The following is a 15,378-nucleotide window of genomic DNA, read 5'->3' as shown; positions in this document are numbered from 1 at the left end:
TCGAAAATTTTTCTTACCGATATATGGACAATTAAAACGATATAAACATCTAAATGTTTTTTTCGATATCTTTTGCAGTTTGCGAGTTACGAGCAAATAAATACAAATAATTTCTTCTTTGAAATCTAATAATAAGACCAAATAAGTACTGCAAAATTCTTAAGTTGGTCCCATAAACAATTGAGCAAAGTTACATTACCATTAGACCTTTAATTTCTGAAATAAATTGCAGAATATCAGAAAAAATTGGTACGCTTTCGGTATCCTTTTCACTTTGATCATTATTTAAAGAGATTTAGATGTTTATACACTGGGCGCCAAAATTAAAGCATCACTAAAATTTGCCGAAAATATTGGTCATTTTCAGATGCCTATATCTTCGCGAAAAATAGCTATAAAAAATATTGTGACAGAGCATTTTGTAGCCCGAAGTTTCTGGTTTTTGAATCGGGAATTCAAAAATTATTTTTATGTAGTTTGTTCCTTTTTTTTAAAAGATGAAGCGCAGTAAGCGAATGTTAAAAAATGTTGGTCAAGTTTGAGAGGATGCATGGGCCAAATTAAATTTTTTCTGGTAATTCCAATGGAAAACTTTTAAAAAGCAAACATTTCTCTTTAATTTCGTTTTTTTAATTTTGTTGTACAGTTTTTATTGGCCGAGTTATTCGTCATCATATGAGAAAAGGTACTTTCCACTTTGACCACCTGTAACTTGCGAACGCATGATCGTATAGAAAATTCCAGAAGTGATTTGGAAAGCTGAGAGATTTCTCTTTAAAGACCTTTAGTTGCCAATTTGTTGAAATTTTTGTTCGTCGTCTACAGTCCATTTCAAAATAACGTAAAATATTGCATAATTACCATTTTTCACAAAACACGATGCCATTTTAACAAAAATTGTGGAATCTTCCAGGTGTCTACGTTTTTTTTAAGTTAAAAGTACACGTAACCCCTGTACCAAAGGCCGCATTGATCAGATTTTTTTTACCCTGTGCCCTCGATAGTGAAACTTGCGATACAGTCTGAAAAATTGGTGAATGACTCTTTTGCGGCACGTTTCCTCTTTAAAACGATTTCGCAGCGTTTGAACTGTTGTGGTCTGTGTCTTCTTAGTTTCACTTTATTTTAGAAGAAAGTAGAGATGTCAGAAATTTAGCAAACACATTTTTATACAATCTCTTCGCAATGACAAAAAGTGAACAATGCGAAGTGACGAGAGGGTGCAGATGGTGTGCATATCCTACCCTTTCTTAGTTATTGCGATAGATACACTCTTCTTTTTTTTTACTGAACTTAATTTGGTTTTTTTTACCGAACTTCTTCCTTTCCATTGCATCTCCTCGCTGTGTAATGAGATGAGTACCTTGGCATCTGCCAGCGAGACGTTGGCTTGTAACGTTAGTACTGCGCACTGTCTGTAGGTGGCCGCGGCGCCGCGACGATTCTCACAGTTGAGGCTTGCGAGCCCCAACTTGATAAGACGAACCGCGAGTGTGGGTGGGTACTCATTAGAACTGGTCTTGCAGTAATTGCATCACGGATTTTTTTTCTTCTTTTTAGCAATTCCATTAAATCCTTCAGTTTCCTCCTCTATTTATTCCTATCGAAATTTTTTTCTTAGCAAATTTTTCACATCTTTTCTCTTTCTTTAAGCACTTTATTATGCCTAGACGTCATCTCTCTGATTACGAAATTGGTCGACTGGTAACACTTTTGCAGGAAGGTTGCAGCCAACGACAGGTTGCTAATGTTCTTGGTGTAAACCAGTCAGTTGTGAGCCGTGTCTATGCTCGATTTAGAGAGACTGGGGAGTATGTCCGTAGATCGGGGCAAGGACGCAGACGCGCGACCAGTTCTCGAGACGACAGAGCAATTACGCGACGTGCTCTTCGGGAACCCTTTGTTATCGCACGCACTATTGCGGAACAAATTTCGAACCGCAGGCAAAACCCGCCACGCACGATCTCTAACAACACCGTGAGGCGTCGATTGAGGGAGGCTGGCTTACGTTCGAGGCGCCCGGTACGAGTCCCGTTGCTAACTGCTAGACATCGATGGCAGCGTTTAGCTTATGCTCGTCGTTACATACGCTGGTCTCAGCGTCAATGGACAAATGTTCTTTTTACAGACGAGTCCCGATTCTGCCTACGAGGGAGCGACCGACGGGAACATGTTTGGCGTCGTTGTGGCGAACGTTACGATGCCAATCATACAAGGCCGATCACCGCGTTCCATGGGGGATCCGTTATGGTTTGGGCCGGAGTATCGCGGTATTCACGTACACCGCTAGTTATTCTTTCACGTGGTGGTTTGACCGCCATGCGGTACGTGGACGAGATTTTGCGCCCCGTTGTGCTCCCTCTGCGTCAGCGTATGGGCAACCGCTTTCTGCTTATGCAGGACAATGCAAGGCCCCATGTTGCACGCTATACGCAACAATTTCTTCAAGAAAATCAAATACCAGTTCTTGACCATCCACCAGTGAGCCCAGATTTAAATCCCATTGAACATGTTTGGGATATTCTTGGGCGTCGGTTGCGACAGCAATACCCAGACTTGGCGAATTTAGGGCAATTAGCGCACGCCCTCCGCCAAATTTGGCGAAGAATACCACAGTCAATCATACGGAGGTGCATTAATATGCGCAAACGATTAAAAGAAGTAATCAACCGGAGAGGCGGTAATACCCATTATTAAACACAACATACGCATACATGCACGCACGCACGCATCGGAGAGTGAGTTTGGAGTCAAAAAATACTGTGGGAGTGACGAACCACAGGGTCTCATCTCTCCATGCTTGTACATACGCAGTGAAGCGTAAATCCGACAGTGAAACCTCCTCGTGGTACGCCTTAGGTAATGCTAATGCCGGCAGTATTGTGCACCTTTTGTCATTGCGAAGAGATTGTTTAAAAATGTGTTTGCTAAATTTCTGACATCTCTACTTTCTTCTGAAATAAAGTGAAACTAAGAAGACACAGACCACAACAGTTCAAACGCTGCGAAATCGTTTTAAAGAGGAAACGTGCCGCAAAAGAGTCATTCACCAATTTTTCAGACTGTATCGCAAGTTTCACTATCGAGGGCACAGGGTAAAAAAAATCTGATCAATGCGGCCTTTGGTACAGGGGTTACGTGTACTTTTAACTTAAAAAAAACGTAGACACCTGGAAGATTCCACAATTTTTGTTAAAATGGCATCGTGTTTTGTGAAAAATGGTAATTATGCAATATTTTACGTTATTTTGAAATGGACTGTAGACGACGAAAAAAAATTTCAACAAATTGGCAACTAAAGGTCTTTAAAGAGAAATCTCTCAGCTTTCCAAATCACTTCTGGAATTTTCTATACGATCATGCGTTCGCAAGTTACAGGCGGTCAAAGTGGAAAGTACCTTTTCTCATATGATGACGAATAACTCGGCCAATAAAAACTGTACAACAAAATTAAAAAAACGAAATTAAAGAGAAATGTTTGCTTTTTAAAAGTTTTTCATTGGAATTACCAGAAAAAATTTCATTTGGTCCATGCATTCCCGATTCAAAAACTAGAAACTTCGGGCTACAAAACGCTCTGTCACAATATTTTTTATAGCTATTTTTCGCGAAGATATAGGCATCTGAAAATGACCAATATTTTCGGCAAATTTTAGTGATGCTTTAATTTTGGCGCCCAGTATATTATAATAACAGTTTACATTATTTTGTTCAGGAGAGTCCACACAAGTATTTCGTATCAAAAGTAACTAAATAACTGTGACTGTAAAAGCACCACACACTTCCAAAATTGAAAATTCACAATTCTCAAAAAAATTGATGTTTTTAAAAGAGTGTACGCGCTAGGAAAAACCGATTCACAGATTCCTATTCAGTTCATAGAGACCTGCCAGAAACGCATATTAAAAGTTACAAAGATTTGTACATGTTGAACAAAATTAGTAATAATTAAGTTTGACGAAAAATTGGTTAAGTGTTAAGGTTCAGAGATAATGAAATTTAATATGCTGGTCCACACCACTGGTCAGGTCTTTATTTTATATCGTTCAGCTTAAATATGTATATACAAGAGGAATTACTCACAAATACTCACTATTAAAATTATTGGAATATTGTATTGTAGGATAAATTTAATATAAACATCTGTATTTCTAATGAAAATGTGTATATTTTTTTACATGACAAAGTGATTAAAATTTGTTAAAACACAAGTGATAGGGTTGTTGTTTTATTGAAACACTAAATTTTTAATAATTTTGTTTTTATGAAATACAAGAAACTATGTAGGATAACATTCGTTACATAGGTACCTAACTTTCAAGAGGTATTTTCACCCCAAAGAGTCAAAGTAGCAAAAACGAGTTCCCCGATACTTCAATTCGGGTCTCCTACAAACCTCAAAACTTTTAATAAAGTCGTAAATTTTCGGGTTACCGAGGTTTCCTTTATAGTAATCAGACATTGCACCTTCGCATAGGTAAATCAGGTCGTTTAAACATTCTATGACAGAAAAAACCTTTGAAGTTATAAAATCATTCGTATCGAAGTTTTAAGTTTTTTAACAAAAAGGGATACAGATTTTGTGAAACAGCTGTAATGAAGTTATTCGAGAAGAAACAGAAATTGTAAAAAGAAATGGAATTTATGTGGTCTCGTAAAATAAGACGGAAATTAAACATTTATTCCAAATGCATTTCCTCATATCTATATAAGACTTTATAAAATTTCTATTTAAAACCAAATAAAGAGACGTAAATTTTTATGAGCTATTTCACATTCTTATAATAGCTCTGTAATATCAATATAATCGTATAAGGTAGAAGCGATCTGCAGTACGCGTAATTCTTTGCTCTCGTCGTTCAGCGTAAGAGTGTATACCTGGTCGTCTAAGAAGTGGTTTTTTCCATCTCGACCTTGGTTCACATTCCAGAAACTTAGGCTCACACGAACTTTATCTAAATGCCCCGAAATTGCCATGTATAAACAGTAACAAAAAGATGCGTTAAACACAAGTAATAATTTAAACTTTATATTTTTTACCATTATTCATGACATTATTCTTAACGTACTTTCAACGTTTTTTTTACCAAAATTAGGATGTATTTTTAATGTTTTTGATATCATACAGGGAAATTAGGAATAATAAAAACTTAAGTTCTTGGACAAATTGTGAAAATATTGCAAACAAACAGAAGAACTGCAAAATGAAAGCAGGATAATGTATTACAATATACGGAACAATTTAAACCTACAAATTCAATGAAACAAGGGATGGTAGGACGAAATATTTCCTGTTCAATAAACATATGTATGTCTAATCTCGTTTTATCGTTAAATAATAAAGCTTTAAAAGTTTATGTAGGTTTGAAGCGTCTGCTGACGAGCTATAATACATGTGTAAATATATGTATATGTATACCGCATCTAAAGATAAGCGGAGCACACCGCTCGTGCTTTTGTGAGATATTAGTAATATTTTGAATAAATTACATGTCATATTCCAGTATCTGAGACAGAGATAATGGAATTTCGTTTGCACATTTAGATTTCAGCAAGAATTTTGGTCGGAATATTTTCGTAAATATCGTACTTATACAGGGTGTGTCATTTGATTGATTTCAATGATAAATGATACCGAAAAATATCTCAGATAAGTAAAAGTTCCACAGTTTTGAGAAGGAAATAACTTGACGTAAGTAGTTTTCTTTTGTAAGTAGACGTGACAAGGACATATGAAGGTCAAATTTGTTTTTTTAAATGGGATCATATTTATTTTAATGCATCAGCCGATGCGGCTTGTCATTACCAATAAAACAGTATTTAACTATTTATGCCAAAAGATCTTTATTTTACAAGATATTTTAATTTCAAAATTGCGAAGTGATACTAGTAGGATTACGATGTTTGCCTATTTACAGTTTATATTCGAAAATACGTGCTTCGGCCTGAATGATATTTGTTGCCATGCCATCCATACAAGCATAAGATGTTAGATGTTGCGTGTATTTACTAGCTATACTGAAATTTAGTACCACTTCGCAATATTGAAGTCAAAATATCGGATAAACTTCCGAACAGCACACACACCCGATAACCCTGACCTTGACATATTTTATCAAAGTGACCCTCTCAAACTCTTCAAGTGGTTTAAACCGCCGAGCATTGGTTCTTAAAAAGTTATTAACAAAAAAGGATTGAAAAACGTACCGTAATTTTCCCAGAAAACTGAACTTTTGTAACGTACTGTCTTTAAAAACTACTGTTCAAAGCATTATACTGATCTGAGTTAGTTAGAGCTAGTTAAAAAACAAACTGGTAGAATAAAAACTTGCTTATTTCGTCGTTGAATTCGATAAAAAATCCGCGGTGATAGTAATGATTACTTTTTTCTTGAACTGTATCTAACCAACTGTAAATTATTTTTTCTTGAATCGACTAATAACTTTGAAGCATTATACTCATCGGAGTTGGTTAGAGACAGTTCAAGCCTTTTTTTGTTCATCACTTTTTAAGAACCAATGATCGGCGGTTTAAACCTTTTGAAGGTTACTCGAGAGGGTGGTCTTGATAACATTTGTCAAGATCAGGGTCCACGGGTGTGGATGTCTTTCAAAATTCATCCGAAACATCTCCTAAACCAATTGTTTTTTGTCATAAATAGCTTCGTACTTTTTTATAGGGAACAAAAGTTATACGGGTTAATGCATTTCATTTTTAACAAACAGTTGTGATCTTCATACTCTCTCTCGACGTGTACCTACCTACAAAAAAACTACTTGCATCAAATTATTTCCACCTCGAAACTATGCAACATTTATTTGAGATATTTTTCGGTATTATTAACAGTGTCGAAAATAGTCACAGGGATCGATTTAAATAATTTGCTCTGTCTGTACATAAAGTCTTATTACTGAATAATAAAACGAGATCGAACATGTGTTTATTAGATGAAAAGAGTTTATTTCCATCGTTTCCTACTCTCTATTTCTCGATTTAAGAAATTCTCATTGTTCGATAATGCAATGACCTGAAAGTGGCACGAGATATCGTCTTTATGACAGGAGTGTATGGAAGGAAAACTTCGGAATTGTTTGGTTTATATGCTTAAACTCCGTGGATAAATGAAAATGGCAGACAAAAATATACAAAGAACATAAGGGGAGAATATTCTTAATTATCGGCAAGCATAATGATGATTAATGGAATAAACAAGTTTGATTGTGACAAACGTGACAAGTAAGAAAGATAGGACACTATTTTCAGAATTACAATCATTCAGTTTAAATAATACTTTATTACACTTCATTCTACCGTAAAATTCTTTATTAATTTCATAATTATAAACAGACGGCGAACATTAACGCAACTTCATTTTTATATTTAAGAATCAGAGTTTGACAGAATTTTATTTATCCTAATATGATAATACTAATAAATAAATAGTATTCAATTTTATTGAAACTTTTGTTTGACTACATTTTGCAGGTGATAAGCAGTTACAAATGCGTAAATATTCGCAGTCTATCTAGAGACAATAATATATAAATTTCATTAATATGCTTTCTAAAATTAGTACCTACTAATGGTAGAAAATTGAAAATTTTCTGTTTGATGTATGACTATATCGTGTGAAGGAATGTATCTATGTATTATATTCTTTTTAATCTCAATTTCTTTAGCAGTTACGACAAAAAAATTTCTTCTATTAAAAGAGCAATGCAATTGTTTGTCTTTATAACTTAAAAACAGGTGCTTTCAGAATAGGAATAAGCAGGCTAACCTTCGAGCAGTGTTACGTGTGTAAACATGGGAAACTGGGTCATTGAATTGCATGTAATACCTACACACGTAGATACGAATTATTATGCTATTTGTCAGTGTAGTTGTGCCTCTTAGCTACATATTACTAAACATTGTGCAATAGCTATGTAAATACTGACTCAACTGTAAATTATACATATTAGATGCTTTTGAAGAAAGCTGTAGATATCTTTATTTAAATGTACTTAATAGATGCTTACTATTTCAACTAAAATAAAAATACGCTTGTTTTGGTATATTCACACACTTTTAAGCATAGATTACTTACATAGATGAGTACGCATGTAGTAATAAATGTAACTAAAACAACATAATTTTAAGAAGTAAAATAATATTGACAAGTAAACACTGTTCTTCTTTGAAATCGAAAGAACAGACTAATACTGTGCTAACAATAAGTCATAAGTTCATGGCCAATATAAATGATTTAAAAATTCCTGTAACGGATAATTAAATAAAGATCATATTGTACACTAGGATGTGTACCTATGATAAATAATCAATATGACTCAAATAAAATAATCCCTTAATAAAACAAGACGATGTGAAATGGACAAGAACCTACGACTGATATCATACTAATTGATTTTCCTCCATTTACGTAAAACTTATAATACTTATAAAATGATAAATAGAATTGCAAGCTTATGCACTAAAAATACTCTTGTATGATCCATAAAAAATCGTATAGGAACTAATAGAAATTACTTTGCTTTTTATATTTTGATTCAAAGAGACTTAAAAACAGTTGCAGTTCACTCAATTTCGGCAAAAAATAACTTACAAAGAAATGTAGGTGTTCTAAGTTTATAAATCCTTGTAAATCAAAGTATTAAACCCTATAAATTGTATTAGTTCTTTAATACTAGAAACCATTAAAGTTATTCAGTTAAGTTGTCCACTTTGTATATTAAATGTATAACAGTATACTTTTATAGCAGTTACACGGGTTAATCACTCCATTTACAAACGTCTTATTAAGTAGTACTCAAAAAATTATGTTCAGACATAAACTTAACATTATACTTAATTCTCATAATGTAAATATTGGTTTTAAAAAGATTTTTATTGAATTATCATAATAAGTTATTTCTGTGCAAGGTTGCCTCAAAAATTGAACAACGTGGAATATCTTCGTTACTTTTGAACGTATGAAAAAATTTTATTTATGAAAAAATTCTTTTGTGAGTGGATGGTTTTAAGTGACTTCAAGATCACCTTTATTATTTTAAATTGCATGCTATACTTTTTCATCTCTATTAGAATAGTGGACGTTTAGACGATTGCAACCACCTAGATTACAAGATCATTTGCCGTTAAATAAAAGAGTAAAACAACGTTTCTTACATCATAAGAGGCTTTAGCAACCCGATACATAATTGCAATATCCTTTTATTCAATTACTTCATATTGAAGGACCTCGTGCTATGAGTTCTTGAAATCGTCTAAACATCCGTTATTCTGCCAGGGATGAAATACATGGTATGTGATTGAATAAGAATAGAGGTGACCTTGAATTTTCCAAAACTCTCTACCTGCAAAAGAATTATTACTGACATGTTACAGACCGTCGGTACCGCACAACTTTTGTAAATAAAGTATTTTCATATCTCTAAAAGCACCAGAGATACTCCAGATAGGCAAAGTTATTGATCTTCTCTGTAAATAAAAAAAGTTAGACATGTTACACAGACTGCTGTTAATAGCAAAAAAAGTTTACTTTACCAGTCATTGTGTAGGTAGATAGTATTTAGAGAAATATAAAATATTTAATACTTCTAACCAGGAACATATCGGAATGTATGAAGTACTAGACGAGGCTCGGAAAACAGATAAGTCGACTTTTATGAAGGAAATATCAATAAACCAGTTCAAGAATGTGTAGGAATTATAATGAAGATATCCATTTGATAGATAATTTGTAAGGTTGGTATCTGTTTCCTTTTTTTTTTATACATATTCCATATTTAACAAAAACGTATAAACTTATGAAAAGAGCCCATCGCATTAATAAATATAAATAAGTACGTACAGTGACTTCGGAAATAACAATTACGTGTCAAAACTTTTATACAACTTCTATTTATATATTCTCCTTATCATTACTCTTATCACTCTTTAGTCATAATTTTTTCTTAATTTTGAAATAAAATTCGCATTTTGATAAATAATTTGGTCAAATGAAAATGACAGTCTTTCGTGAACAAACTTGTGACTATATAATATTGAGCTGTAACGTGTATTTATATTTTAATCCTAAATTAGTAATTGCGTTGTTGCAAACACGAGTGAATAAAATAAATAACGAAGGAGGAGTTCATCTCAATTTACCAAACATTTGATAAGTTTTAAAACGGTCCGTAATGAACTGACCTTTGGTCAATCCTTTAAACTCTTGTTATAATGCATTTAAGACTCTTACCGAACGGTCTTTAAGCAGATGGTAGAAATTAAATCAGGCGAAATCTCAAAATATGTTGAAAAATATGTGATGCATTACATTTTATCAGTTCCTTCACTCCGCATTTAAATTTAAATTACATAGTGTAACGGCTATAACTTACTTTTCAAAATAAAATATTGATTAAACAAAATTTTGACAAGAGCAAATGTTATTCAAGTAGATTAACACAAATATTGTGACAGGTCTTGGCTTATTGTTAGATAGTTTCTATTTCAATAAAAACTTTATTTTGATCAATTTGTATTTTTATACCTCATGTGATTTTATAGCAAATACGTTTATACATTAAAATACCAATTATCTACATAGATGTGTTTATTTCAATGATAATCAATGATATGTTAGATTTTTTTATATACACGTTTAGTTCCGCTGTCGCATTAACTGCCTGAATTGATTATTAGCGACAATTCAGAACGAATAGACTATATAATTTACATTATTTCGGCAATTAGCTTCGTTTTCTTGACAAATGTTAGAGTCTCAGGAATCTAATTTGTTGTAAAATTGTTTTTAACGTCGTTTCAGTCTGATTCTTATGACGGCCATTTGAAAAATTTAAGCAGTCTCAGATGGCATGTTACATTTTACCAAATAAAACTGGCAATATTTAAATAGTTGATACATAAGCATGATTAATAAATTACACATGTATGTTAGAAACTTTATATTGACGCCTCGGTTTTTTAAAGGAGATCTGTATTCCTCAAAGGTTCTGGGGTAAGTGCCGTGTCTTTTGACACAGTCCTCTTGCCAGAGAGTCCCCCGACTCTCCCCACTCCGTGGCCAGATCCTTTATTCCAAATATTTTATCGCATGCGCTTCGTTAGCGACCGGCAACAGGGCGTCGGGCCCTTTGCCGTCACGCAATACCCGGACGTCGAAGCCGCGAGGAATCAACAAAGTATCGCCACTCGAGCCGCCACAGAACCTAAACGCCCGATGTTATGTTTAAGGTTCCGGCTATTGGCGATACAATCTCCTCTCAAGAAGCCGACGCCACGTGCATCTCCCTTCATAAAGGAATCGACGCTAACATGTATGTATGATCTGTATTGGATGTTGCCAGGCGTTATATGTAATAGTACTGCGCTTTTCTATATCCTAACTGTTCAACAATTCTACATAAGTAAACAATATGGTGTCAAGACAATAATTTCAGACACTGCTCCAATATAAATTTCAATTTAGTCATAGCAAGATTAGCTGAATTCAATCATGAAATCTTACGTCGTTCGCAGTATTCATTAGACATTTCCTCGGTAATTATTTAGAAACGGGGGCTGCAACTCCAATTCTATTAAATTTCGAATATGTTGCAGAGGAGAGCATCCTGAGTAACATACACTTTGTTCGGGGCGTGGGACGACCGTTGTTCAAAAGATATGAGAAAAAAAATTGTATAGGTATGTTACATTACAGTTACTGCAATATGATAGATAAGTACAAACGGAATGTAATGAACAGACGCGGTAGCCACCAAGCCACCACCCAGTGTTAACCACGTATCCAACGTCCCACCAAAAACTAGTTTAGTTGTTAATATTTAAAAAAAAACAGGAAAAAGGTTTCTTCGTCGGACCTCAGAGCACATCGTATGTGTGCCTTGTCTTTGGTGGGATGTTGGGTGCGTGGTTAACACTAGTTGGTGACGTGGGTAATGTGTCTATTCATTGCATTCCGTTTCTACTAATCTATTATATGTATACGGTGATAATAAAAATATGGGATACTTTCATAGGGTGGATTCTATATGCAAAACTAAGACGACAATAATGAAGGTTAATTAATGAATTCAAAAATATTATTAGTTATTGTTGAAAACACGGATGAAATACGAGTAAAATACATCTGACACGGCGGGTTATTCTACTTGAGAGGCACAATCTTCAATTGTTTCACATGTTGGGTAAATGTCCCAATTACTGACAGTGCTCTAATACTGTCACTTTATTTATTTTACTTAATAGGAACGTAACGTATAAAGAATTGTGCCCAAAAAAATTTTATTTTTAACTTAGGTCTCTGATTTACATAAAAACAAAGAAATACGTGTACTAGCACGTACCTGGTATATAAAAATTATTGTTGAAAAATGAAAGAACACTTTGAGTGTTAAAAATGCGACTGTGTAAGTAGGAAATGATAGCGAAATTATAGTATAGAAAGAGTTCAATTGTTAAAATATATAAAAATTAATTCAATTTTTCCGGTGATAATTATAGGGAAACTGGGATTGCTTAGAGATTTTAATTAATTACGAATCAATTCTTTATATATTTAGTGTATCAAACAATTTTTTTTAATGAAAGAGGTATGAAGTTTGGCGGCAATCTGATCACTGGAAAAATGTGAAAAGAAAAGGAGAGGAAGCGTTTCGTCCTGGGCCTGCTAGTGGACTCGTCAGTAAGGCTACCTATGGTCTGTTTTTCTAAAGAAGATGCCTGGGAGGTTGGTCTGCCTCGGCGCGTGGCTTGGTGGGGATCCAACGCGAGCTACGTATTTCGTGCGACGTTGTAACGGTCTCAATTCCACTGTGTGTCTCTTTCCATCATCCGGCACTTCGGCACGAGAGCCTCTCGCTCAGACGCTCGGTAAACCAACTTCCTTCTTTACCCTGCGATTTCCACGTGTAGCGTTTAATAACCTACGTATTAATTTAATCCCCTTTCAATATGTTGCTCAATATTTGGGTGCAATACATTCTTTCAAAAGAAATAAACTTTTTCTTATTCATGTGTTTTAACTCTTGACGTGCGAGATGTGATCATGTCACTATGACGGTGACACTTTTTTCTCGAACGCAATTTCATCATTCTTGATTTTCGTCTTAGTTTAGCATTTAGAATCCACCCTGTGAAAGTGTCCGACATTTTTATTAACACCCTATATTGGAGGAAACGTAATGTAATATGTACAATTTTCTTTTTCTTATGACTTTTGAACCACGATCGTCCCAAGCCTCAGACAAAGTGTATGTTACTCAGGACCTTCCCCTCTGCAATATACACCAAGGTCAATTTAATTGGACTTCAGGCCCTCTTTTCCAGATAATTAACGATTCCTTAACAGAAGATCTCTTTCTGTGATACCTGGAGTTCTTTCTAAGAAACGAAATGTTTCCTTATCAAGAATCAATAATTATATCATTTGATGAATTCATGTGGTCTAAAAACGATTCATACCTTAATATCCTGTTCAGAGAAAGATATTAATTCTAAAAGTGATTAATCATGATATTTCTATTAAATAAAAATTATCTTTTCAAAAATGCAACGTTTTCATTTTGTCATCTAGAAATAACAATTTCATATGGTACAATCTACCGATAAACATTATGTTTCCTACCTTTTTGATGTTTACGTTTGTTTTCTTTAGTGTTTCGTCAAAATGATACACAAATGGATCGAGACATTATAGAAAATATAAAAATCTAGTAAAGTTTAAAAATACTTACGCCACGCCTGCTCCGCTTCATCGATGGTGTCCATTGTATCCGGCGTGGACATTGCAATTAACCCCTCCCGATGACCCCAACGTATTAATACGTTATTCAGTTCAACTGATTAACGAGCGCAAACAGAGCCAACGTACTGTCTCGCTCCATGTCTTCTCGACCGACTGTTTCTTCTTTGAAGAGTCGTGCGTTGCCAATGAAACGGATAACTCATTAACACACTTAACTCTTCCCTCTAAATATTAATTTACCATATTTATGGTCTCGTGCTCGAGCTTCTTATTTTCAGACATTCTCTAATACACTTACCGCGTTCGTTAATTGAATAAACTAAATCCTTAAGAGTATTTTGCTGGATTCATAATTTACGAAACTTCATTCGACACATGGTTCATTTTCTATGGAAAAAGACGAAAGAATTTTCAAATAGACTCCATGAACTTATTGAAAAATAATGGTAGAAAACTATTGGTAATTAGTTATCGTAACTTTTTTCGGTGCTTATACAAACATACTGTAGATCGAAAAATTTGCCGTACACCCTGCATTGAATTATTTTTGATCATTTCGTATTATTTTCACTCTTCAATGATAAAATCACATTTTTTTGAGAAATGGAATAAAAAGAAAAGTTACGAAAAAACATCAAGTAAAAACAAATAACCAAAACGTATGCACAACGTAGATTATCTAACGTGACAACCTCAATTTACTCGTAAATAATTGTCTGTAGGAAAAAATATTTTAAACAAAAGTTGCATGGTATCAAGGGGGGATATTAGATAATAATATGGTTTTTATTATATTACATTTTTATCAAACTATAACAGCCACCATCGGTCTTTTAAATGGAATACTTAATATTCCTTCCCGAATTTCGATAAAGTATCAAATACTGCATAAGAAAGTATTATATCAAATAGTAAACAGTTTCTGATCATTACATCCTATTGTGATTACAAAATTAGTTGCAACTTCGGAAAAACGAATATCGGAAGTTATTAAATCTAAAGACAAACCAACGGATCATCGATAATGAAAAACATTAAAGGTTTTCATGATTTCATATAAATCTCATAATTATATTACTACCACTTTCGTATACATTCTTAATGTGTGTAACTAATAAAAAAACTATACACAAACAAGCTATTATTACTACTTGAAATATTATACATATGTGTAGAATGAGATGATTCTATACGAGGTGTACAAAATATTTTTACACTCATGGTAGGTATGTCTTATGTATTTAATCAAAGTATGATATTGTTACGTTTCGAACAAAATTTTCTTTTTTTTTACATCGGCTGGAATGCATTACGATAATGCTGTAGTATTGTAGGAACTCCCTAATCAAACGCAGTACGGTCTTTGATATTTATAAGATAGTTTCTCTCATTGGCGACGCAGATAAGCTTGTTAACCCTCCGAGCACGGACATGGTCACCGGACCCTATATGTCATTTCTGACACCACACCGATATTCTATTCTACTACTACACAGCGACAGCCAGGCTCGAGCTCGAGACCCTCACCGGTATTACTACGCAGTGGCGGTTGCTCGAGCTCGAGCTCGAGCCACCGTCACCATTTATACAATGTAATGATTAGCTGGTTCCACATTACATTTGAA

At 34.1% G+C, this 15,378-nt stretch overlaps 1 protein-coding gene across 1 annotated transcript in view; it reads right to left on the bottom strand.

Moving 5' to 3' along the window:
- The window catches only part of LOC107192017 (echinoderm microtubule-associated protein-like 2), a 146,145-nt gene extending 132,266 nt beyond the window's left edge, over nucleotides 1-13,879 (bottom strand). The window contains exon 1 of the mRNA XM_015581191.1: nucleotides 13,743-13,879. Coding sequence (XP_015436677.1) covers nucleotides 13,743-13,794 — 52 coding nt within the window. The 5' untranslated portion in view covers nucleotides 13,795-13,879. The remainder of the gene's footprint in view (nucleotides 1-13,742) is intronic.
- Between the last annotated feature and the right edge of the window lie 1,499 nt (nucleotides 13,880-15,378).

This window comes from Dufourea novaeangliae, unplaced genomic scaffold (genome assembly GCF_001272555.1).
Source record: "Dufourea novaeangliae isolate 0120121106 unplaced genomic scaffold, ASM127255v1 scaffold287, whole genome shotgun sequence".
Lineage (NCBI taxonomy): Eukaryota > Metazoa > Arthropoda > Insecta > Hymenoptera > Halictidae > Dufourea > Dufourea novaeangliae.
Note: the sequence above shows the minus strand (reverse complement) of the source record. Positions and strands in the feature narration are given on the sequence as shown.